This window comes from Apostichopus japonicus, chromosome 23, assembly GCF_037975245.1.
Source record: "Apostichopus japonicus isolate 1M-3 chromosome 23, ASM3797524v1, whole genome shotgun sequence".
Classification (NCBI taxonomy): domain Eukaryota; kingdom Metazoa; phylum Echinodermata; class Holothuroidea; order Aspidochirotida; family Stichopodidae; genus Apostichopus; species Apostichopus japonicus.
The window spans coordinates 14,761,811-14,788,591 of record NC_092583.1 but is presented as its reverse complement, the minus strand read 5'-3'; the positions used below and the strand labels follow the sequence as shown (position 1 = coordinate 14,788,591).

The window sequence follows — 26,781 nt, the reverse complement described above, 5'->3', positions numbered from 1 at the left end:
ACACAGAGTGATTATGTTCTTCAAAAAGTGATGAGGTTATGCCATTAAACAATTCAAAGTTATTCTATCAAAATTAAAGTGAGTCACACATACTTGCATACAATTCCAACAATGTAAGTTAAGTTGGTTCAGGTTTGAAGATGTCAATATAAATACATTACAGTAGAGAGACTGCAGCTCCAAATCAAGATGTTAACCTCAGGCTACCATTCAGAGATAGTCTGGTAGAGCAGGGTATTAATTAAATTTTAGAGAGCACTACTACAGTTTCTGGAACCTCACGGCCTTTGTTTTGTAATCTCGTCCTACATACAGAAATAGTATTGCAACAAAGCTATAGAGACTTATGTACAATCTGAAGGTTTGTAACACATGGCAATGAATAAAAAATCAATTTCTATTACCCCCACTGCACCTTCTCCACAACACCCCAAACCACCCCATTCCTCACCTCTTACTTCTTACCACTGTATGTGACAGCTATAATCATCTCAAGAATTGTGAATTATTTGACTTACTAACGTCTGTTCAATATTGCTCACATCCTCTCTTTCAATTTACTCACATTCCCAGATAACAAAATCTTATGATGAACCTTTCCCTTCCTTACCACAAAACAATTGAGGTCAAAGCAAGCAACTCAAAATAACATTGCAACATTTTTAGTATTTCAGCAATGTGTTTCACATTGCCCTTGTTAAGCAAAGATGCAATGAAAGTCAAATAAGGTCTTACCTGGATGACTTTTGCTTGCCATTCCTGGAATCTCTTTTGTGCGTCGTCCTGAGAACTAGCGGAATCCGTCTCTTCTGGGGATATCATCCCTTGGCCTTGTCCTGGGATGTGCTGTAAGAAAAGAAATGAGAAAATGTGAACTTTTCTGGAGAACATGAAAGAACATAAAGGTGACGAAAGCAAAAGAAATGCCAAGAAGGATGTTTTATAGGAACATATGAAGGTTGATTCCTCAACAAAGTCGATTCCTTGACCAGTTAACAAAGTTTTCTCTAAATTTATTACGGCAGTGCAACAATTCTTGCAATGCTAAAATTTGTTAACATCACTTGTACAGTTTATTGCTTGATCCTTACTACAAACCCAGAAGCCCCCCTAGCCCAAGTAACTCTTCAAGTCATTTACAAACCCAATTCAAACCATCAATACCATCCCTCATCCACCCTTCCCTCCCCCCCCCTCCCCCTCCACTTCCCTAGTAATTCTTCCTAACTTCAGAACAACCTGCTAAGTATATGCAACATGTCTCGATTCTATCGCTAGATGTACAATACACCCAAACTTTAAAAAACTAAGCTCTGTGCATAAAATCACACATTTCATACATTTATATAAACTAGACCAAAATCTTTCAGTATGAAAAGATGTAGCAAAGCTTACTCCATTGACTTTTCCTGGGTATCCTTGCATGTTTCGGGCATCTGGGTGGCTTCTCTTGTCAAATGAGGGTCCTCTCTGTAAGGGAATTCAGAAAAGTTTAACTTTCAAGAAGGATTTAAAATTCGTTTTTTGGTTTCAGAATTAGTTTGAGAATACTTTTCCGTAACAATTTCTAGCTCTGAAGAATTACTTGATTCCTTGAAAATTTTATTGTTTACACACAAAAATTTCAAAATCAAGTAATTTTAACATTTTCTTAATACTTTTCCTAATTTGCTGATGTTTCTCTTTCTGAGTAAATTATGCAATAATTAACACTAAACAACAAAAAATTTACAGATTTCCCATTTAATCCACTCAAAAATACAGTTAATGCATTTCAAACCGGCAAATACTTTTCTTCAAACAATTCAACCAACCCAGTTGTTCATCCCATGGTTTCAACATGTTTTGTTTTAAATTGTTACTTTTTAATATACCCAAAAAAATTAAACTAAATTACAAAGCAAATGATAAAAAAATGATCACCTGGACTGGTTGCTGTCCAGGATAACCCTGCGATGTTCTAGATCCTTGTGAACTGCTAGAATCTGGTCTGCCTCTTGGGTCACCCCCTGGTCCCATCTGCTGTTGTGAAGGAGGTGGAGCTGAAAACTGAACATAGTTACATGGAAAGGTTAGTAAAACCTCTCTTTATTAACTTTATTAAGTCCTCTCTACAGATCTTCATAAAGCCAAGGATTTGCATTTTATTGTTAACTGGGATGGGGGTGGGGGGGTTGGAGGACGAGTGGGGTCCAAAGAGGATGGAAACATGCCAAGTTGGCTCCATGAGTAAATAATACAGTTAACACATATCAAACCGGCAAATACTTTTCCTCAAACAATTCAACCAACGCAGTTGTTTATCCTATGGTTCAACATTGTTTGTTTGAATTGTTACTTTTCAATATACCCATAATTTTTTAACTAAGATACGAAGCAAATGATAACAAAAATGATCACCTGTATTGATTGCTGTCCAGGATAAACCTGCGATGTCCTAGATCCTTGTGAATTGCGAGAGTCTGGTCTGCCTCTTGGGTCACCCCCTGGTCCCATCTGCTGTTGTGAAGGAGGTGGAGCTGAAAACTGAACATAGTTACATGGAAAGGTTAGTCAAAACTCTCTTTATCAACTTTATAAAGTCCTCTCTACAGATCTTCATAAAGCCAAGGATTTTCATTTGATTGTTAACAGGGATGGGGGTGGGGGTATGGGAGGACGATTGGGGTCAAAGAGGATGGAACACTCCATGTTGGTTCTTTGGGTAAAAAATACAGTTAACGCATTTCAAAACGGCAAATACCTTTCCTCAAACAAGTCAACCAACCCAGTTGTACATGCAATGGTTTCAAACTTTTTTATTTTAAATTGTTACTTTCAGATATACTTAACATATTTAAACTAAATTACAAAGCAAATGGTAACAAAAATTATCACCTGGACTGGTTGCTGTCCAGGATAACCCTGCGATGTCCTAGATCCTTGTGAACTGCTAGAGTCTGGTCTGCCTCTTGGGTCACCCCCTGGTCCCATCTGCTGTTGTGAAGTAGGTGGAGCTGAAAACTGAGCATAGTTACATGGATAGGTTAGTAAAAATTTTCTTTATTAACTTTATAAAGTCCTCTCTACAGATCTTCATAAAGCCAAGAATTTTCATTTGATTGTTAACAGGGAGGGGGGTGGGGGATGGGGGTGGGGGTATGGGAGGACGATTGGGGTCAAAGAGGATGGAAACATTCCATGTTGGCTCTTTGAGTAAAAAATACAGTTAATGCATTTCAATCCGGCAAATACTTTTCTTTCCTCAAACAAGTCAACAAACCAACTTGTACATCCCATGGTTTTCAACCTTTTTGGTTTTAAATTGTTACTTTCCAATATACTTAACAGATTTAAACTAAATTAGGAAGCAAATGATGACAAAAATGATCACCTGGACTGCTTGCTGTCCAGGATAACCCTGCGATGTTCTAGATCCTTGTGAATTGCGAGAGTCTGGTCTGCCTCTTGGGTCACCCCCTGGTCCCATCTGCTGTTGTGAAGGAGGTGGAGCTGAAAACTGAACATAGTTACATGGAAAGGTTAGTAAAAATTGTCTTTATTAACTTTATAAAGTCTTCTCTACAGATCTTCACCAAGCCAAGGATTTGCATTTTATTGTTAACGGGGGTGCAGGTGTGGAGATTGGAGGACGAGTGGGGTCCAAAGAAGAGGTAAACATATGCCAAGTTGGCTCCATGAGTCAAGAGATTCAAATCTTCCTGCAGCTTTATGGTAACATGCACAGACAATTCCAACTTTCCATCAGATTCCCTACAACTTACTTATTGCAATTTTTCAGTCTGGCATTTTTCGTTACCACTTGACGACATTCAATAATTTCATACAAATTCTTATAAAAATTAGTTTAGACCTAAGCTAAACTTTGAAATTCCAAAATTTGACAGATGTCCTTGAGGTTTACTAAGCCATTAATGAAACAAAGTAACAATATTTTCTGCAGTCAAGTTCCTTTACATTACTTGAGATATTACAAAATCCTCTATTCTCAAGTATACTAGTGAACAAACCAAGTGAAAAGAATTTCCAATTTTTTGTGTGAAATTACTCATTGAGTTTAATAGTTTCATAAAATTTTGGAAGTCAGTGTCAGAACCCTTAAGAGCAAAAGAAACAGAATATTACAACTTACTAAACTTACCTGCGAAGATTGTTGAGATGGAATTATCAAATCTGGTTCTTGAACTTGTCGTGGCGGCATCCTCTCGAGCTGGTCGCCCTGTGTTACGACTATCCTCTCGGGTTCCCTTCCACCTTGGGATCCATCTCGCCTCCTCCGCTCCCCTTCCTGCATACGAGCGACCACTTCCCAGTCGGGAACTTTGCGTTGGTGTACAGGGGTACCAATCTGGAGACCCCAGAGCATGTCCATCTCCCTCTTTTTGTCATAGAGTGTGTCCATCTTCTGGGCAAGGAGGACCCCTTGAGAGTCTTGAGAGGCGGGTGGTTCTTGAGATCTCACAGCTCTGTAGTGAAAATTACATACACCAAATTTAAAAACATGTACACATCTTAAAACACTAGTCAACACTTTAGGTGGTTACTTTACCCTTTACAATCTGCAAATATTGAGCATGAAAATGGCAAATTCTGCTTCACAATGTTGACATAGTTTTCGTATGACTTTGTATACATATAAGAAATGGGGTTCCTTCAAACAGGACTACTTTATACTAGCAGACATATCTTTATTTTTACAGATGGGGTGAATCATCTTACCTATCAGGTGCAACGACAGGCAGAGCAATGCGGCTCAGTAGTGCTTGACCCATAGACACAGTTTCAGTATATCCTTTCATAATAGCTTGTCTTCTTGGTTCAAACCTCCCTAGCACCCTTTCCACTACCTGAGGGTTAGAGTCTGCTACCCTAGGAGCCACTTCTTGACAGAGTTGGTTGATGTCAAACAATAGCTGAACAATAGAAACATGGAGAAGGTGAGAACAAAATATTCCAGACATCAAAGTAGTAAAGCATTTTATTGATTAAAGGTTCCTCCCCACCCCCCCCTCCATCCTCCCATCACCCCTTTCACACAACCCATGGCTAAACCTCAAGCCTTTTCATGAGACATATCTTCCATCTCTTGATGTCACCACCAAAAGAAATACCAAGATCATTGACTTGTCGGAAGGGTTTAAGATTAGGGGTGCTTGTTTTGAGAACAAATGGACAAGTTTTCCCAGAGTAAGGCATAAACGTTTCACTTCACACCAATCAACAACTGATCTACTATAATGTCCTTTCCAATAGTAACTTACCAACACAAATCAGACTGAGAATTGAGGCATAAATTTTAAAAAAGAGAAAAGAATGATTGGCTAAAAAGGGGTTACAAACCCTGTTTAACAGCAACTGAGGCAAATCACTATGGTCGTCCTCTGCTGTGGGTAACAGTCAGAAGTCACAGCAACCTTGCATATATCTACACAGGGATCACACACACATTATTTGAGGCATCACAGTGCAAAATGGCAGATAAGGGATTTGAGATCAGGAAGTTAGAAAGGAATAAATGATTGATTACAACAGAATACAAGGCATTGATTTATTTCATGGTGAAATTCCATGTCAAGCTCAAAGTAATAGATAACTTTTACTATGCTTTACCTGGTCAAAATTTGTGTGAAACATGAGCGAAACTGACAGCCTGGAAGACCTCTCAGCCAAAGCTTGAGAGAACTGGTGCCAGGCACTCTCCAATCGTTGTGCTTTATCATAATTTGGCCTGAGATCTAGCTTCAATGATCTACGAAGGCCCAGAGACGTCTTCACAAGCTCTTTGCCGTATTCGTAACTCTCCTGTTACAAAAAGAAAAAAAGAGTAAACAAATATTAAATTAATCATGTTTCAGGTGAAAAAAGAATTGTGCAATATGTGAATCATTTGTTACCCAAAAATCTTTAAAATATCAGCTTTTTCCATCTTATAAAATTACATGGATGCAGTAGTCTAGTTATTCACCTGTTATCATGCCCAGACTAAAGTGAGGAAGACAACAGTTGAAAAGTTTTTTTTCTTACCTTTGCAGTGAAGCCAAATTTTTCATGTTCTTTTTTGAGTTGTTCTGCTTCTTGAGGAGTGTGTCCTATATCAATATGTTGTCTGATCATCACCTCCACCAGTTCCAGCAGCCACATGATTGCCTATTGTTTGAGAAACAAATACAAAATTAATTTCATCATTAAATTCAAAAATTCAATTTCACGTTTCTGCTCTTCATAACATTTCAATTTTTATCACTGAAGCAAACTTACCTGGTATCGCATCGTAATTGCAATATGCTACGCACACTGGGAAAACAATGCTACACAGATGCAAATATTCAAGGCAGTATTTATACACAGAACTATAGTATTTTCCGTCATTAATGATCAACAAAATTCATAAACCCCAAACTGCTAAACTACTTCTAAAATGTTAAATTTCCTTCTTTTTTGAGACTTTATTTTACTTGGAATTCTAGATAAATAAATTACCATTAGATGACATCACTACATTACCTGTTCAGTATCTTTCTCACATGTGCGTAGTTGGATGATCTGGGTCAATTTCAGATGGCGGATTCGGACGAGGTCTTCGCTGCTCGCTTTCCTACCCTGCAGTCTTGCGATTAAGTCTCTCACGTGTTGTTCTTCTTCCCGCAAGTCTGGGGTGATGTCTCGTCCAAATGCGTTTTTGATTGGCAAGCCCAGCATCTCTAGAAGTGAGTGACCTTCTTGGATTGCCCTGTCGATAAGGTAACCTAAGACAAAAAGATATAGTCAAATTTTTAGCAACACAGACTTCCTAGATAGTAACGTTTTTGCATTTTAATCTCACCTTGGTGTGTTTCATCAAATCCGTCGTTAACAGACGACAGATACAGAAACATAAAATGAACGTTTACCGGTGGAACTTACATCATATATGAGCTATTAAACTTTTTATCAAACATTATGTATAAGCAGCACCTCTAGGAAGAAGTTTCTTGTTATCAAATGATTAAAAACTGCTAGATAGCACCAGCTGAAAGAGGCAAAGCATATTTGAATGCAAATCACCAGACCTGACATGAACTACACTTGCAGTTGTCTGGCAAGTTTGGTATTAATGCAACCAACCAGCAACAACTTAACAGCTACAGGTCTGAATGACATTTGTTACAATAATATTGTAAACCAAATCATGGTGACCACTTTTCGTATCTCATCAACTATGCTGTGGGTTAGGATGTGTTTCATTGTAACTGCACAAACTTACAGGACAGAAGTAACATCCAGCTTTCTCCCAGCATTTTTATGTCTGTGAGATATATGACAACCTTAGGGAACAGGATGGAACACCAAGTGATCGAGTGGATAAACAGTGGCAAATTCAGCCAATGAAACCTAGCATCTCGAATGCTGGGAGTTTCTGAGAAATGAGTGCGGATTCTGCCTTTTAGAGAAAAATCAGGGTGGATAACTTATCCAGGAGTAATCAACAGTGTTCTAATTGGACATCCTAGTCTATACTGTAAACATTGTAAACATAAATCATTAAATGATCCAAAACAGTTGATTGGATTACCACCCTAATAATAGGTGTACTATCAAGCTCTTATCCACATACAAATCTGTTTGTACAGCTATTAAAAGGACTACAGTCACTACCGATACATTTGACTACTTTTATCATTACTATCGTTAATGAGATGTTACAAACAACTCACTGGCTTTCTCTTGATTCTCTGTAAGAATTCTTAACGCTAACTCCGCCTCCTGGACTGATTCCACTGGAATTTCACTGTGGCAAATCTGTATAATGGTATCCATGGTGACAAAGGCCTAAGAAAAAATAACATTGTAAACAAATAATAGATTACTGTACGGATAAGGACAATCTATGAAAGATAACTTAAATTATGCCGACTTTATCAATATTCTCATCTTCCAGTTAACTAAAACACATAATGAAAAGTGTAACAAGATGGCAGCCAAATGACTGATATATATATATATATATATATATAGCCGGTTACAATGTAGCTGTATCTTTCTCTAGTCTATAAAAAACACTCCTCAACCAGCACCCAAATCTACCCTCTGTGCATTGCTTGCCAATAATATATGTTCATCAAACAGATCCGACCCTCAGGGACCAAATCCACTTTAAAGTGCTGGCCAACAGTACTTGTTTATCAACCCTCAGTGCACTTTTAGCAACAGCTACATCAAGGCCCCAATCATGACTTCTTTATCCTTCTGCGCTGTTAATACATTTCAGTACATATCTCAATGTAAGTTTTAGAACCTATCCATCGATCTGGACCCAATCCGACTTTATCTAAGATAACAAGACTTACATCTTCAGCAAATCTATGGAATCTGGTAGAGCATATGACCATGTTCCTCCTCCGTTCCAGTCGAGATGCAAAGTTCCTGCAAACAGTGTCCATGTACTCTCTCTGTACGTCAATGTCGTCAGCCTTGGGATGTCCTTCCTTAATGAAGTCGTAGGCGGTATGACGTAGTTCAGCGTAGTTGCCATAAGTGTCCTGCATGGATTAAAGTAGCCACCAGTTTAACTATGAAAGAACCCTGAAATTCTATTCCACAGTGACATGGAGACTAGTGATCTCAGATGTAGTCATTACAAGTAATAGAAGCTTGCCCAATTGGAAGGTGACAGATTCAAGCCCTGCCCAGCTAAAGAAAGGAGGCCATTTCATCCTGAAGACATCTACAGTTTTCTTGTATAAGTCAAAATTATTAACTTTTATATTATTAAAAATTTAAATGATTAAAGCCAGTGATAAATCAAATGAGCAGGGCATGCTTAGCATCATATCAAAACTGATAACATAAATATGCACAATTTCTGAGATATTTAAGTCTATGAAAGATAACAAAGTTGACTTCTGGATGGTAGATTAAGAAGGAGGAGAGGTAGATGGTACCCCAGGAGGGAGACATTTGGGATTAAAAAATGTCACTAACTGTGTAGATTGGAAAGTGCCTATGTAGACTGTAGACAGGTAAGAGTTGTGCCAGAGTCAGGGGTCCAGAAAAATTGCTCTTTTAAAGTACAAGAAATGTTATCACACAACCATCATTTCAGGTAGTTCAAGTCTGACTCTAGAAATTTAACTTTCTGTTAACTCCTGTAACCTTTCTTTACTTTGTTTTAAACTTACCGTGCACTTGAGCTCAAACTTTTCATGTTCTCTCCTGAGCTGGTCTGCGGATGAGAAGTTCCTACCAATACTCCTCTGCGAAATCAACAACTTCTCCCCAGGACCAACAATCCAGTCTACGACCTATAAAGAAGGGGACATAAAAAACAGCAGAAATAAAGCAAGATTATGTAATGCATCCCTTACACGTCCTATATTCTCTAAAGCATCGGTTCCTTCAATGGCCGGGATGAACATTGGTTGGAGCAGAGGGCCAGACAATCATGACCTCAGTGTACCTCGATTGAGACATGCGTAGTGTAGGCCAGAAGATTGATCAAGCCTATGGTCTGATGGGTCTGCATAAACCAATTAGTGCAAGATTAAGGGCAGATTTGTTTTGCAGGATGGATTAGAATTGTTTGTGGGCTGGATTTGGCAGAAAATCCCTGCTCTAAAGACTCAACAATTTCAAACTTAGCCAAACAAATTCAGTTAAAAACATTTTAACAGTGGCATCTTTAGAAAGGTATCAATAAATAAAGAATACTCTTCAGCATCCTCTTCATCTCTAAGACATTGACAGCTTCTGAGAAGGCTCACGATTTCTTCTCAGAAGGCTCACGATTTCTATCTGGCAACCTAAAAGGAATTCACATTCTCTAACTCACCCTCTTAATCCCCCCTTCCAGTTCCTCTAGGCCCATTGATAACCCCAGTTGTACATCTCTCTGAGCCAGGTAGGCCTTCATCTCCTGTTGCCGTTGTTGTATCTTCCTGAGTAACCTCTCGACTTGGTTTTGCATCCTCATGTGATCTTCAGTAGAGGGTTCCCTGTCAGCCTCTGTCCGTTTGAATCCTGCATCTTCTCTGAGGCGTCTTAGGAGGGCGTTACCTGGAAGAGGACAAACAGGACAAAAAGATCAAATTAAAGACAATTCACAATTGAGCCGTGAAAGGGTAAGCATCCCAGCCATCTCAAATTGCTTTCATTGACACCTATCACAAGTTTTCAAACCCCACAAATTGTTTCTACCGCCTTTGATGGCTTTTCTAACATTCATGTGAAACAACGAGCCTGTTTATACAGAAAGACAAATATAAAACTTTTTATCTAAACACTCCAAGTCCTTATATTGCAGCTAGACATAACAGTGATATATTAAACAAAACCTGCTGTTCATATTTACATTTGTGTAGAAATTGCAAAGCATTTTGCACTTTCGCTTTGCGATACTTGATAAAAATATTCCCAAAGACATGAACGTTGTTAACCTATAGTTCTTACTTCCATCACATCTTAAGATGATAGGTTCCCACCTTGTGAGAATAACCTTTCATAATATTTACTTCACTGATAAATCAATGAGTCATTCTGAAAAACTTGAAAACAAACTAAGCAGTTGTTGACTTAAAATTCACACACCATCTTTCATGTTCTTATTATTTATGATGACATTGTTCAAAAGGCAGTAAACAACAAAATTTATCACAATTCTCAGTGTTTGTGAATAAGTTTTCACGTACAAGTGCAAAATTAATAAGCCGCAAATTTACTATTGTGGTGATGGTAAACATTTGTGAACATACAAAGAACATCTTCTAAACAAACATCTCCTGTACGAACAGACAACATCAATTGGACATTGACTTCTGAAGTGAACCCAACAATTTCTGAACACAAAGACATTTTTTTCCAAACAGCCAACATATTTGACCATTCAACATCTACTGGACACAAAGTGACCAGTTTTTGTTCACACAGACAACATGTTCTGTCCACATAAGCATAATCTATTTACAACACAGACAACATCTTCTGGACACAAGGACAACATCTTCTAAACAGAAAAACAAAGTTTTCTGAGCACATAGACATCTTTCGCCCACACAACCAACATCATTGAACACACATATGTTAATGTAACGTTAGTACTGAAGAGCAGTCATTTCACACTCACCTAACTGCAGCACCCATGACGGCTGGTTGACTACATGTTCTTTGATCCTTTGTGAGTATCTGAGTCTACTTTCTGAAGTATCCTGGTATTCGTGGTATCTCGCGATGTCTTCGTCAGTCTGCTTAAACCTTCGATCAACAGTGGCTGCTTCTGCCAGGAACTTTTCGAAATCCTTCAAAAAGAATACATATCGCCAATTGATGAGAAAAAATATCATATCATTTATTTATCATCTTCATCGATTTAAAAATCAGAAATGGAGTTTTGACTGAGTTTAAAGAATCGTGCTAATTCAATTTCTGACTCACCACTCTGTTGTCCACCCATTCTTCATTGTTGTATCTGAGAGAGCCACCGTACTCCTGTGTCAGCTGGTTGTGGTCGATGTACTTGGACAGTGCTGATGGGGCATTTACCGTCACAACCTTTCATGGATCAAAGGAAAATGAGATCAGTCGCAAGTCAAAACCCACTTTGTATATATATTTTTTTTTAAAGAATTTTTACACTGTCTGGATAACCACAAAACGGGAAGCCTTCAACAGTAAGAACAATTTGTCTTAAAGAGCTTGTCTCTCATTTATTTATTTAGTACTGTGACCAAGTGGTTTCGTATTTACACATAACTGGGTACTCTTCATTTAGACTGAGAGTTCGACCAATTAGCTGCTCGTTAGTAGCAAATTACTGCATCCATTAAAATCCAATCTACAAGAATCTACAATCTACAAGAAAACTTTAAAGTTTCAATGATAAGTATTGAAGTCCATGCCTGATTTCCTCAATCCAAGTAAGGTGAAATAAAATAATTAATTAATTAATTAATAAAATAATTAATTTTTTCAGGTGCCTTATTTGTATCATTACCAGCTGACAGTGGTGCCACCATATTTTGACAAATTAAAGCGTCAAATGTTTTAACCATTCAGTAACAGCCAGATACGATGTGGAGGAAAGTACGGTAAAATCTTTTATGATGAATTACACGGTAAAGCAAGCTTGCCTTTATTTGCAATGCGTACTTCATTTCTAGAGTAGGCAACCCCTGTACAACCGTTTCCTTGGACAGCAACGACCATGGATTAAATTTAGTTGGTTCTGTATGTTACAGAGAACCTGATGTTATCAAGACATTGTACCTATTTATGTTATGACCACCATATCACTTCAACTTTTATTATTATTATTATTATTATTATTATTATTATTATTATTATTATTATTATTATTATTATTATTATTATTATTATTATTATTATGGTTCCTTATATAGCGCAAATACTATAACATATATATATATTCAAATGCGCTTTACATGATGAAGAATAAAACAATAATAAGTAGAAATAAAAGTACAAACAAATCAAGTTAAATTAAGTTAATAAAAATAGTGGAAAAAAGAAAATAATTACAAGATAAACAGTAAAACAAATATATAACAACAAAACAATTTACGAAATAATAATACATAAAATGAATTCAGATATTATAAGCAATGCAGTAAGACTCAGTAAGACTGGTGATTAAGACTTTTATTAGTCTTAATCACCAGTTATGTATTTTAAATAAGAAAAAACATCAAGCTTAGTGGAATGTGTCAATGGCATGCCAAAAAGGACGGAGAAGTCATAACCTTTAACTTTACAAACACTATTCACCCACCCACCCATGACAAAGATATGCACCTCTCTTGCAGGGGCAATGGTGTTGATTTATCAAGAAAAGGGTTAGCATATATCTCTTTTGATACTAGTTTACTTAGTTGTTTATCTACCCACACCTACAAGAGAATATACTGTGGCAGCAAGAAGAACATTGTGTGGGAGGACAGCTAACCACAAACACTTAACTCAGATGACCTCATAACAATATATTCTGTGCTCATGTATTTTCAGCCATAAAAAGCTTCCATTGAGGAAACTAGTAACTGTAAACAGTACTGTACACTGTCAAGTAAAAAGGATTCTACATTTCCCAGTTTATATTACACCCCTTTGACACTGTTCCACATGTATTTTCCAAATGTCTGGGTGGATTTGATCTGCACCTTCTTCAACCAGACCCTTCACCCCTCACATGACTACATGCAACTACAGTTATGAGCTGGAGCAAGACAAGCAATCAACTATGTACCCCCCCCCACACACACCACCACCAAATCTACTTTTTAGGTATAAACAAATACCTTAAACCTCATGCACTCACTAGCTTTGGTGTGAATAAAAATACAAGGTAACTTTGGCCCTGACAGGAATCCACAATCATATCTGACTTAAATGCTTCAAGTTGCTACTGACTCAATCTATTGTTATATGATTTCAATAGGACTAGCTTTGATCAGTAAATCTACATGGCTTCTTCTTAGCTGGCTAAAGGAGTCTATCAGCCATAATAAGCATTGTTGAGAAAACTAGACTAGACAGGTTGAAGAAATACAACTGGAATAAACAGTACTGTACACTGTCAAGTAAAAGGGATTCTACATTTACCAGCTTTTATTTCTCCCCTTTGACACTATTCCAAAGGAAAATTTCTTTTGATGTAAATCATGAAGGAACAGAAACCTGACTGAGATGTTTGTTATACATGAATTTATGATTTCATTATTGGTTAGAGTAGGATTCCAACCAGTGACCTCAGGGTTAAAGGAAATTCAAAGGTTGACAGCCAAGATAAGCCAGTAGTTGTCCAGACAACTTTATACAGAGACTTGAGAGACTTTTGGCAGCAGCAGGACTTGTTAGCAAAGTTAATGCTTTCAATGATAAATTTGGGGTTGAAAAATCAGGGAAATACAAATTCTTACAAAATAATACCTGCAAACACGTAGAATATATTCTCCTTGGTGATTGCATTCAACAATTCTCAAGAAAGCTCGGTTATAAATGTATCATTAACTTAACTGATGGTCAGAAATCTCTCACTAGATCTCAGCTGCCGAGAGCTACTTTATGAAGGAACCAAAAAAGTTCAATAATGTATCAATTTCCCAAAATATTAACGCTTACCTCAAATCCATAATGTTCCTGCTCTTTTCTTAACGTTCTCTCCCAGAGCAAGTCATTTTTAATTACAATCACCCGATGCACTCTGTTTGGTAAGGTTTCCTGCAGAAAGTATGTTATAAAGGTCATGAAATATGAAACAAAAAGATAAACAAAGGGCCCTTCTAGGGTTTCTCAAACATGGTTTTTATATTTGTATCTCCTAAATAAAGTTTGTAAGCTGGTACATGATTCCCACTGGACATGCACAAAATGAAAAAGTACTAAGGTAAAACTACCAAACAACTTGCTTACAATCTTTGATGATGCAAGTTGTACTTAGTCTGTTGTACTAAAATATGTATGGGGTAAATCATTTAAATGGCACTGCCATCTTTGAAAACATAGATCCAATATGTTGTCAGCAAACCACTCACTAAAGACTGAGAAGAGCAAATATTCCTTGTGAGTTGGCAAGGTATATGTACACGAGTACAGTATGTACAAATGTAATGATAGCTTCACAGTTACATTACTTGATCTGACCTTTAACTTACACCCACACCCAGGATAGTGCTACAGTTGTGAGTAGACATGTAAGCTGAGAACGTGAAGTAAATACTACAGAAACACACATCGCAGTTGGAATCATTTAAACCAGCTGTTGCATTTAATCATTTCCAGGCCATTCTAATTTGTCGTTTCTCCAAATGCACTGCCACATAGAATTAAATAACTCTTAATTTACAACATGTGACTTTCTTTTATGAATACTGTACAAATAACGTTGTCCTTCTCTGGTCATCCTTCACACTGTCACCTTACTGTTCTGAAGTTGTTACCTCGGTGTCTTACAAGCTTTCCTAAGAAAACACTTCCATTCCTACATGCCTACAGTTAAAACCAGTTGATACTCTGGTGATTCGCATAATGTGTAATACTTTCCTGTAGGTATTTTTTCAAGGTTACCACTGCAATAGATTTCACCTTGAAAGTTAAAACTTTTGAGACAAGAACTTTTTACACTCAATACAATAAGGATGTTAATTGCCTTTTTTGTCCAAATAAGCTGCAATGAAATCTCCAGTGCCAGCTACACTGAACTTTCAGAATATCTCACTATGTAAGACAATCATGGTGATGAAGGGGAGGGGAATTAAGGGGGGGATGTGGTAGATCTTACCTGTATGGTACGACAGAGTGCCTTTATTGACTGTCCTGTCTGATTTTCCATATCAAGGATTATGACAAACCCTCGTTGTTTACTCTCCTTACTGAAAGAGAAAGCAACATACCAGAACAATTTTGTTTAAGTATCATCTCTTGTCTTCCAATTTGTTCACGATTTATCAACTAAAATACATTCTCTGCTTTAGATCAAAGGTTCTCAATCGACATTGACGACCACCACAGTTAACAACCAGCCTGAGATGGGTATAGTGAGATTTTGATGCTGACTGGCGCTTTCTCCGACTAATATTTTCTCTAGACTTTGTAGAAAACTACCTACTTTGCCCTTATAAGAAAACATCTTGTTAACTTTCTCAGGATTTAAAACCAAAAAGTATCTAACATGTAGCGAAGTCAATGCAACAAAGTATTAGGACAGATATTTCTTGACATTGAAGAAACTAGACAGGTGACGAAACTGATAATAATAATAATAATAAGTAATATTTATCTAGCACATAATCAGCAAAGCTGCTCAAAGCACTTTACAATAGATAGACCTTATTTTACCTTGGAAGGGTGGCAAGGTATGATAGCACTGTAGCATTGGCTTCAATGGAGACATCATGGGTGTGTTTGGGGAAGAAGATGAGAGGGCCTCCACTCCTGTCTTTACCACCTGTAGAAGTAAGCAAATTAAGAGTAGGAAGTGAGTTGGAAGTACAGTAATTATGTTCAAGGGAGTGAAGACTCACGCACAAAGAAACGTCTCATACTGGTTATCTGACCTAGTTTCGAATGAGGTGTAACAGAAGTGTTAGACACCACCATCGATCCCAGAAAATACACACACAGCTTGCTACCGTCGGTAATTAGACACTAGTGTACAGTCAATACATACAGCTACGGTCAATACCCACAACACAGTGTACATAGCAGCGTGGACATCTCAGGTCTAGATAAAAGAAAATAAGGTATCACGTTTCATTACTGTCTGCATTTTGTAGCGACACAAACAAAACATCACTTGCAAGCAACAGAAAGTTAACTTTTCCAGAGCGCGGCACGCGGTTTGGGGCAAGTCTTCAATGCCTTTAAGGCACTTACCACATGTAACTTAGTGTTATGCAGCTCAGTGTATGTTCTATGATGGAAGTGACTGAATTGCTGCCAGTTCCTCTCATTTCTGACAACATTAAAGAAACCAGCTGAGTAATTACTCTGTTAATTATCCAGACATTTTAATATTGGTGTAAGTCACAAATTAGCAAAATCTTTATTAATTTTCAATATTTTGGGCATTTCTGTCTTTATTTTAATAAAATTTGGGTATACACACTATCATCAACTAAGCACACTACATTGTCATTTTATTTTATTTTCAATCTTCAGAATCAATGCTATGGTACTCATACAGAGAATACTAAAATACAATTTATGAAGGAAAATCTGTTTAGACATATTTATCTGTCCATTGTCCAATACTCCAAAATTCACAAGAGGTGCTTGTTGCAGAAACTGCTATTCTGTATCCTTGTGGTAATGGGTAGCCATGTTCATACATAGGACATCAACAAGACAAACAAATTGGATAATTGTATACTACTTTAAACTTGTGTTCCATGCAATCATAAAACTAAACTTACTGCTTTAAATACCTTATCAATGGCCTATTCTGAATATATTTGTCATTATTTTTAATCAGTAACAACAATAAAAGCCCTCTGTAAAGAGCAAAGCTTTTCACAATCTCCTCCATACACAGTAATCAACCTCATGAGGTTTTTCAAAGACTACTTCCCAGTAACCTTCTAAAGTTCTTCAAATATTTGACATTTTTGGTGATTACATTGAAGCACCTGGGTGGAATTAACAAAGTACTTCATTAAAGGTATGCAGTACAGTACCAGCTAAATATAAAAAAAAAAAAAAAAAAAAAAGGTTTTTGACGAGCTGTATAGTAAAGAGTACACTCATAGAAACAAGGAGCTACAAACCTATTTTGAAGGAACATAAAATATGGCTACATTGAAAAAAGTGTTTAATCTTTAAAATCAAACATTTGTGTGGGTCAGGTTTCGTTTTTGCTGTTAATTTTAAGAAATTTTTATGTAAGTTTAATCATACATTATCAATTACGAATGGAATATTATGAGCAAGTAAACTAGAGCCCGACATCATGATGTAAACTAACAGCATACATCACTAGAGTGACGTTTTATGAGTATTCACCTTTATCAACAACTTCTGAGTTTTCATTTTAACCAAATGGTGGTCCATCAATGCTGAAAATTCTGTTCTTAACTTGAGTCCCAGTACATCCAATCAACATTATCTCGAGTTAGGGGAAAGACGTTTAGATGGGGTTTTCAACTAGCAGTGTGGATAATTTTTTCTTCAATATAAGTTTCACAACGTTTATCCCCATAAAATCCTTTAAAGACATTTAAAGTGAAATTGACACCTCCAGGTTCCATAGTTTCTTTTACACATAATTTCCCAAAGGATGTTTCCATCACCACAGACTGGCAAATATGGCAGCTCCTGACACAACTTGTGAAACAAGATATCTTTTATCTCCCAACCTAAACAAGAGTTTTTTTTGGGGGGGGGGAGGGGTAGATATTTGGGAGTAATATTTTGGGAGTGGGAAGTTGTCCCTCATCAAATTTCTATCAAAGAAACTATAGGTTGTTTGGTTTTTCTTCGCCTTTCAAGATATATTGAAAAACCAAGATTATCTGAGCATACATCACCTACCATCCACAGACACACACATAGTTAAGTGCAGTAGCCAGCTCCTATCTGTGAATTTGATAACACAGTTGCTTGGATGTCTGTTATGTTGTATATGAAACCCACACCAAATGAGTGAGTGCTACATTCTTTGCCTGGTACATGCCAATGGAATTTAATCGGTCTATATAAAGATAGATTCAAAGGTTGTAAATCCATTCTGTACTTTGCTCATGTCTGATAAGGTAATGTACTTGTTATAGTATTATTATTGTTTACACATCACTGTTAATACATCAGTATCCCACCGCAAAGGTATCAAAGTTCTTTATCCAAAGCTTTAAAAAAAAAATTGGCTGGTTGTTGTTTCATCGTCGAAATTTTTAACCGTATACTCCCCCGCTCAATTCTATTATATAAGTAGTGCACTGCATCCCCCAACCTTGACATAGTTGTTTAAAGGTGTGGCTTATATACCATTGGTGGGAAATTGGGAATAGAAGGGGGGTTTTGCGGGGGGGGTACAGCATGTAATTAGCATTTATCCGGTATTGCATAGCAAATTAAGCAAAGTGCTATACAAATGGGAAAATTGCTATACAAGTGCATAGAAGATTAGCAGTTTTTTGTACACAGGTAACCTAATAAATTTTGTAAGGGAACAATTATTCATTGATATCAGTTTGAAAATGGGTGTGGCACTCACACCATTCACAGGACTAGCAATTTAAGGGGAGGAGAGGGGAAATTGACAAGCTTATACAGCTATTTTACACTTTGTTATTGAAGAAATTTAGCATTGATGACTTTGACTGAGTGTGTATATAGACACCAACAGTGCAAGAAATGCTTTGCAACAAATACATACAAAGTACATATGAAAGTGTAGAGGTCCATGGCTCCTTGAGTCAGTTGCCTCAAAAGTTAGATACTCTCTGAATCCCCTGGGATAAAGTATAATCACCACAAACCATCATCATCATCCATGCTAGACAAACAGACAAATATGTTTTCCAGTTAATTCTATTCTTTAAAAAAAAAATTATTAATTCTGTTGATCTATAGAACCTGGAGAGCAATGTGTACTTTTTGTAGTTTCTTATTAGACTCTGCCAAAAAGTTTGTGACATCGTAAAACCAGCAATGAACTGTATCAAAGACATGTATTGCTTATCATAAATTGATCTTGATCAATTTGATATATAATGGCAATCAATACCATTTTCAATTGATTTTATCAAATTGGATAATTCCTTGTGGACCTCCATCCACCTATTTATGATTTCACTTAATATCCTACACAGGTTTGACTGGTTTGATGGGTCCGTTGATAATACCACCCACTGATCATGGGTTAAAAAAGCCTTTCTTTCATGGGTTGCCTAAAATGTTGGCAATTTGCCTCCAAATTGCTCCCCAAACCTGAATATTTACTGTTCTTTACAAAAAATGAAAAGAACATCGCAATATTATTCTCCAGTGTTGCATTGAATACTCGACAGCATGTTACTAGTTACACAAAAGCCTTCACTAATTAAATTTAAATAGTATAAATATTAATTTGCAAACTTTGCAACATTGTAAAAACAGTGATTCTAATTTAATAGTTTTGTTCAGATTTTTACATTTGTTTAATTTTTGCATTTTAACTGGAGACAGATACAAAAAGGTTTCAGTGTAAACCTTGTATTACCTGTTAGGTTTAAGCTTCTTGTGAAATATGTTTGAAACTTTTCTCTGTTTTGGGGGCAGTTTGTAAACAAATCCTAAAATGTAATGTGCCTATTGAATATCAAGTGAACCTGTACAGTACATAATGTATTTAGGTAGTTTGTAGTAATCTAACTATTGAAATGAATATGTTGCTATGGAGATATTATTACTAATTATAATGCTAAACATTGAAAATTCAACCACAAGAGGGTAGATGTTGTAATATATATAGTTTTGTCAAGGTCCATTTTGCCATTAGAATCATATTATCTTCACAATAGTGTGAGACTTTTCACTGTATAGGGAAATTGATCATCACCGGCTGGCTCCCTTATCACATTGGTCGATGACGAAGGCTGGGTCTCATTCTACTTGAATGTACAATACTCTAGGTCTCACTCTGGGCTTTTACTGCATGTGAATATTGGAGACTAAAGAAAAACCCTTGACCATCAGCCATCATTCTGCAATACCGATTAGTCAAGTAAGACTGAATGTCACCAAATTTACATACTGTACACAGCTACAAATAACTTGAACATGTTAATTTTTGCAAAGAAATATTTCTCATTAAGAGTAGTCTCTAGAAAAACTTTGCATTTTGCTTATTTATTTATCTATTTCATACAATATGCTATGAATGTTTAACAAAAACTAACAAGAATTTCCTCCGCACAGATTAAACCCTATTCAAGTTTTACACCCCCAGCTATTTAGTCAGCAAATGAAATATATGAATAAGGTATTTGCTCCACTTCACTGGAAGAATACAAAAGACTGTCATTGACCGAGTAGAAGGCCTTTAGACCCACTTTGCCTTTAGGTACAGGTACTTTGTGAAAACCCTTTTCAAACCCAAACAGTACCACTCCAGTGCTCACTTTGTATGATTACACTGCACTTATCATGTTTATGATTTGCAATACAGGAATACTGTGTAGTATTTGCTGTTTTGAGTGATAAAATGTGAATGCAAATAATTGTAAGGAAGGCCGATAACAACACAAGATCAGATTGCTGTGGGAAGTAATGTGTCTCGCTAGACTGAACAGCATGTAATGGGTCTGTACTCACCAGAAAGGTATGCCACCCTCTGCAGTAGAAGTTCTTTGATTTCAGAGGCCTGCATGATCGGAGCTGTCAGAGATGAAAATGAGGAAAAACATCCCGGTATAAATTAAGACATTTTAAACCTTGACAGAAAATGTAACCTTGTATCTATACTGTAGCGCTAACTGTCCTGTGATAGAGAACTCTGTGAAGGCTCTAAGTGTAGCTGCTGCATGGACCTACCTTTTCTTCATGATAAAGCTGTCACAAATGTTTTCACAGAGGGCAAACAATTTCTTCGTTGCAGCCACACTGCATGCACTTATGACATGTTAAGATTGTGAAGCGGTTAAGCAAATGTTATTGGTGGCCGAGTAATGAGTTGTAATGATATAATTAATTGCATACTTTGTTTCTAATTATGCAACTTCAAATCCAGTTGTCTGCAGGCAATATTAACAGATTAAATGGCATCATGATACAAATGTGCTGTTATATTACATACACTGATTAAGTCAGCTTTTCCTGAAGAACATTTAAATGGTATGAAATAAGCATATAGGAGTACAATAGTGGCAGGTCAGAGCATTATTGTTCTCATTTTCAAAAATCATAGAAAATGTCAGTAATCTACACAATCTGAATTGTAGCAGCATATCTAGACCAACTAGACCTGAATAGTAAGGTACCATTTTGTAATCATATTTAGCAGGAAAATATTCTCTGGACATGTTTTTCATAGTCATTGATCTATCCAATCCAAGGTACCTGAACTTCTTAATTAGATTTTTTTATGAATTTTAATGAACCCCAGTTCCATCTTTCCATTTTTATTAATCTCATTGCAAGCTTAACATTTAAACTTAACTGACTACTAAATTTACCACCATAGTGGGAGTGTTCTGTGTTTACAGTTAAACACAATATTACTAAAATGTACATATTGACTTTAATTGATTCGACTGTGATTCACCCAACTGGAATCTAGAGCACCATCAGAAATGAAACTAAACACAAATGCTCTGAGCTGTACAGTATTCATTGACTTTGAACCTGTTTGAATTTCATGCTCACCGATGTGTAGCCACAGATCAGTGAATATTCTTTGTAAGAATCGACATGGATTCTAATGTTTATCATCCGATCATAAAAGGTCACTGGTGGGTTCAGTGGACTATTGTAATGTTTGTTTTGGAAGTTAATGAAACTTTTCAAAAATAGCAGCTTGGAAATTCCGGCAAAATGGCCGATATAAATGATCAAACAAAGACAGCTTCCTGTATTTCTTCTTTTTTTTCCCTTTGTTTTTCCTTTTTTTCAGCTCTTGAACAAAAGGCCTAGATACAGATCTGTTTAAACAGGTGTGATTCATGATTTCATCCCATATTAAAATTCTGTAATCCTTGGATACTTTTTCATATCAGTTACTACATAATACAAAAGGAGAACTGATCATTGTTGATTTGACTGATGATTGTAGTTCTTCATGTCTACTGACAGAAAATTGTCAGTGTCCCTTTTTTGTCTACTTGCAAATGGCAAAATCCACTGGTATTTAGCCAGTAAACAACTTGAAGTTCCAGGCCTGGTATAACACATGTACATATTATATTACATCAGCAACATATCATTTTACACTTTGGACATTCTTTCGAAACATCATCATGTCTTGTGTCCCTTCTGGCATTCCATAGCTGACAGCATTTCACTGCTTTAAGACAGACAAGGTGGTAGCATAAACCTGTACACTAACTGTTGTACTGGCACACACTAAATTGATTGCATTGTACTGTGTTACAAAGAATATATCACAGCAGCTTATATTATTGCTATCATGGGAATATTCTTGTAAACCACCAGTTCACAATTAGTAAATTCCAGAATGGAAATGATTGAAATGTCTTTGTTTTGTGCTTCATACTGAGAGAAATAAATAGGCTCCAGGGTAAAGAACTTGAACCTAGCTTGAGAATTCCCTTGAGAACAATTAGTATACAGTATACAGTACACATTACAAGACAAAACAGTAGGGCCAGTATATGACACCAGTATGCAGGTATTGTAAATTATCTTGCAGGTCATAGGTCATATAGATTCAGCCAGGAACTGCAATGAAACCTGCAGATTGTATTCTCTCTGGTTAGAAAAAGTGCTCACAGATGAAAATATTTCTTCATCACTGTTTAGCCTAGATGTCAATATCGTCCATACAGTAGGAGCAAACAGATTGAGCTATAAAAAGTTCAGTGTAATTATACAGTGGTAGGGAATGTGATGTTAGCATTCAAATGCAAATGATATAATAAACTTGACACTATTCCTAATTAAAGGAAAACTGTAGAGTTGTTCATATTTAAAACACTGATTACTGAAATGTGACTAAATATTACTATTTACCCAAATAAAAAAGGACTCTTTTTGCAAGACTTGAGGAGAAACACAGATGATGGTGTAGCAGTTGTCTGATCCTTCTAGACAACAAAAAATCAGTTCAGGTGACCAAAATCAGCTTTCAAGGTCGTCCAGGAGGGAAGGGGGTGACTATTTGTTGACATCAAATGGTATCATAACTAAATACACCCACATACTGTAGGAAAAAATGATAAATTGATGCTGCCCTCCATCGCTTTGGAGATACTAAAAGAAAACGATCCGTTGATAGGCTTATGATCCACCCAAAGGCCCAAAATGACCCAAAGCTGGTGTTCTATTCACCAAACCTACACATCTCCCCTACAATGCTCATATATTGGTGTTCGATTCACCAAACCTAAGCATCTCTCCCACCAGTGTTCGATTCACCAAACCTACACATCTCTCCTACAATGTACTGTACATATTGGTGTTCGATTCACCAAACCTACACATCTCTCCTACAATGTACATATTGGTGTTCTATTCACCAAACCTACACATCTCTCCTACAGTGTACATATTGGTATTTTATTCACAAAACCTACACATCTCTCCTACAATGCACATATTGGTGTTTGATTCACCAAACCTACACATCTCTCCTACAATATACATATTGGTGTTCTATTCACCAGACCTACACATCTCTCCTACAGTGTACATATTGGTATTCTATTCACAAAACCTACACATCTCTCCTACAGTGCACATATTAGTATTCTATTCACAAAACCTACACATCTCTCCTACAATGCTCATATTGGTGTTCGATTCACCAAACCTACACATCTCTCCTACAGTGTACATATTTGTCATTCTTTGTTATTTTGCTGAAATTTTTCGTACATGGAACAAATTTGCTGTTTGGGAAAACCAACAAGAGCCCAAGGGCACTGTGGTTCCTTGCTTGGGGTATATGACAATACACATAATATTATCAAGCAAGATTGGGCTCAAATAGTCCAAGTAATTGTGGTCCTACATGTTCCCATAAAGTAACCAACACTATAGCCAACACTTTTGTGATCACAAAATGTGATCGGATTTTTTATCAAAGGCACTTTTGAGATCTAAATATGGTGTCGAAAATGTAAGAAATATAAGAGACCTACAAGCGTGTCAACAGATATGATAATATTGGTGACCTCAGATGACATGACCTTTAAGTTTCAAAATGTTCCACCATCCCGTTCACAACTTGTCCCAAAATATCAACCATGTCACACCTTGGCATTGAGATTTAATTGCATTAAATTAAAAAAAATTAACTTTGAACTTGTATACATTATAACGTCACACACAAAGGTCACCCGAAGGTCAACCAATTGACATTTTTGATCGGTGAGACCTAAATAGAGCATGACTGTAAAAATTCAAACATTTTTTATGTGCCCATTTTCTCCCCCCAAAATACTACTTTTTTAACATTAGCTGACCTTTGGTGATGTCCAAAAAATTAAACCTTGTCACACCTTGGAACTGGGAGTTATTGCATTAAATGTCTGAAAATTAACTTTGACCTCATATAACTTCGCACACGAAGGTCACATGGGGGTCAACCCATTGACATTTATGATCAGAAGGTACCTTTAACATCTGAAAATAGCATCGAAACTGTAAAAATCCACAAAACACGAAAAGGTCACCAGAGGTCAAATTGAGGTCAAGGGTCACCCAGATGCGGGTCGACAATTGGATTACATTGAAGCAACTCCCAACCCTAATGGACAATTTGTTCTCAAGTTATCGCAAAAATACTAGTTTTTTTATCATTAATTGACCTTTGGTGACCTCGGATCACATGACCCTTAAGTTTGAAAATATTCCCCTATACCATTTGCAACTTGCCTCAAAATATCAACTGTGTAACACCTCGGCACTGGGAGTTATTACACTAAATGTCTGAAAATTAACTTTGACCTCATATAACTTCGCACACGAAGGTCAGACGGCGGGTCAACCCATTAACATTTATGATCAGAAGGTACCTTTAACATCTAAAAATAGCATCGAAACTGTAAAAATCCACAAAACACGAAAAGGTCACCAGAGGTCAAATTGAGGTCAAGGGTCATCCAGATGCGGGTCGACAATTGGATTACATTGAAGCAACTCCCAACCCTAACGGACAATTTGTTCTCAAGTTATCGCAAAAATACTAGTTTTTTATCATGAATTGACCTTTGGTGACCTTGTATCACATGACCGTTAAGTTTGAAAATATTCCCCTATACCATTTGCAACTACTCCAAAAATATCAACCTTGTCACAACTTGGAACTGGGAGTTATTGCATTAAATGTCTGAAAATTAACTTTGACCTCATATAACTTCGCACACGAAGGTCACACGGGGGTCAACCAATTGACATATATGATCAGAAGGTACCTTTAACATCTGAAAATAGCATCGAAACTGTAAAAATCCACAAAACACGAAAAGGTCACCAGAGGTCAAATTGAGGTCAAGGGTCACCCAGATGCGGGTCGACAATTGGATTACATTGAAGCAACTCCCAACCCTAACGGACAATTTGTTCTCAAGTTATCGCAAAAATACTAGTTTTTTATCATTAATTGACCTTTGGTGACCTCTGATCACATGACCCTTAAGTTTGAAAATATTCCCCTATACCATTTGCAACTTGTCTCAAAATATCAACTGTGTAACACTTTGGCACTGGGAGTTATTACACTAAATGTCTGAAAATTAACTTTGACCTCATATAACTTAACATACAAAGGTCACCTTGGGTCAACTTATTGACATTTTTGATTGATGAGACCTAAATTAGAGCATCAAACTATACAAATTCAAACATTTTTTCTTTGCCCATTTTCTGCCCCCAAAATACTAGTTTTTTAACATTAATTGAGCTTTGGTGACCTCGGATCACATGACCGTTAAGTTTGAAAATATTCCCCTGTACCATTTGCAGCTTGTCCAAAAATATCAACCATGTCACACCTTGGAACTGGGAGTTGTTGCATTATATGTCTGAAAATTAACTTTGACCTCGTACAACTTCACACACGAAGGTCACACGGGTGTCAACCAATTGACATTTTTGATCGGAAGGTACCTTTGATATCCAAATCTAGCATCAAAACCGAACATTTCCTTTTTTGCTCGTTTCCTCCCAAAATAAGCACATTTTTTCTAATGTGACCTTTGACCTTTTGACCTTGGTTTCACATGTAGTTTAATCTCCTGATTCCAAAAAACAAAACGAAATGTCTGTACAACCATCCTAACTCCGATCAAAAAACTTTGACCCCATATAACTTCGCACATAAAGGTCACACGGGGTCAACTTATTGACATTTATGATCAGAAGTAGTGCTGTGCCGTTTACACGTTTAAACGTGTAAACGAACGAAACATCGTTTAAACGAAACGTTTGAACGTTTAAACGAAATTATGATATCAACTGAAAATTAAATTATTGGCAAAAATCGCGTATCAATTCCCGTGTTTATTTTGTCTACTACACGAAATAACAACACAACTTATGATCAGTCGAATCATAAACCGCGAACGTAATCCTACTTTTGTCCCCCCCCCCCCCCCCCCGATATGAATGGCTTAAACTTGAACGCTGTTATCCTTTTGTGAA

General features: G+C 36.7%; 1 protein-coding gene across 50 annotated transcripts in view; it reads right to left on the bottom strand.

The window, feature by feature from the left end:
• Positions 1 to 26,781, bottom strand: part of LOC139964732 (uncharacterized) — a 390,976-nt gene that overhangs the window by 353,967 nt on the left and 10,228 nt on the right. For 48 of the 50 annotated variants that reach the window (XM_071966600.1, XM_071966625.1, XM_071966626.1 and 45 more), the window contains 21 exons: positions 20,776 to 20,838; positions 15,823 to 15,931; positions 15,266 to 15,356; positions 14,107 to 14,205; positions 11,407 to 11,523; positions 11,099 to 11,270; positions 9,809 to 10,032; positions 9,159 to 9,281; positions 8,328 to 8,519; positions 7,695 to 7,809; positions 6,505 to 6,746; positions 6,025 to 6,147; positions 5,611 to 5,802; positions 4,720 to 4,913; positions 4,142 to 4,466; positions 3,374 to 3,499; positions 2,878 to 3,003; positions 2,401 to 2,526; positions 1,924 to 2,049; positions 1,396 to 1,470; positions 736 to 846 (listed from right to left, as the gene is read on the bottom strand). In XM_071966600.1, coding sequence (XP_071822701.1) covers positions 736 to 846; positions 1,396 to 1,470; positions 1,924 to 2,049; positions 2,401 to 2,526; positions 2,878 to 3,003; positions 3,374 to 3,499; positions 4,142 to 4,466; positions 4,720 to 4,913; positions 5,611 to 5,802; positions 6,025 to 6,147; positions 6,505 to 6,746; positions 7,695 to 7,809; positions 8,328 to 8,519; positions 9,159 to 9,281; positions 9,809 to 10,032; positions 11,099 to 11,270; positions 11,407 to 11,523; positions 14,107 to 14,205; positions 15,266 to 15,356; positions 15,823 to 15,931; positions 20,776 to 20,838 — 3,071 coding nt within the window. The remainder of the gene's footprint in view (positions 1 to 735; positions 847 to 1,395; positions 1,471 to 1,923; positions 2,050 to 2,400; positions 2,527 to 2,877; positions 3,004 to 3,373; positions 3,500 to 4,141; positions 4,467 to 4,719; positions 4,914 to 5,610; positions 5,803 to 6,024; positions 6,148 to 6,504; positions 6,747 to 7,694; positions 7,810 to 8,327; positions 8,520 to 9,158; positions 9,282 to 9,808; positions 10,033 to 11,098; positions 11,271 to 11,406; positions 11,524 to 14,106; positions 14,206 to 15,265; positions 15,357 to 15,822; positions 15,932 to 20,775; positions 20,839 to 26,781) is intronic. The other 2 variants (XM_071966609.1, XM_071966627.1) reach the window with 2 other exon arrangements.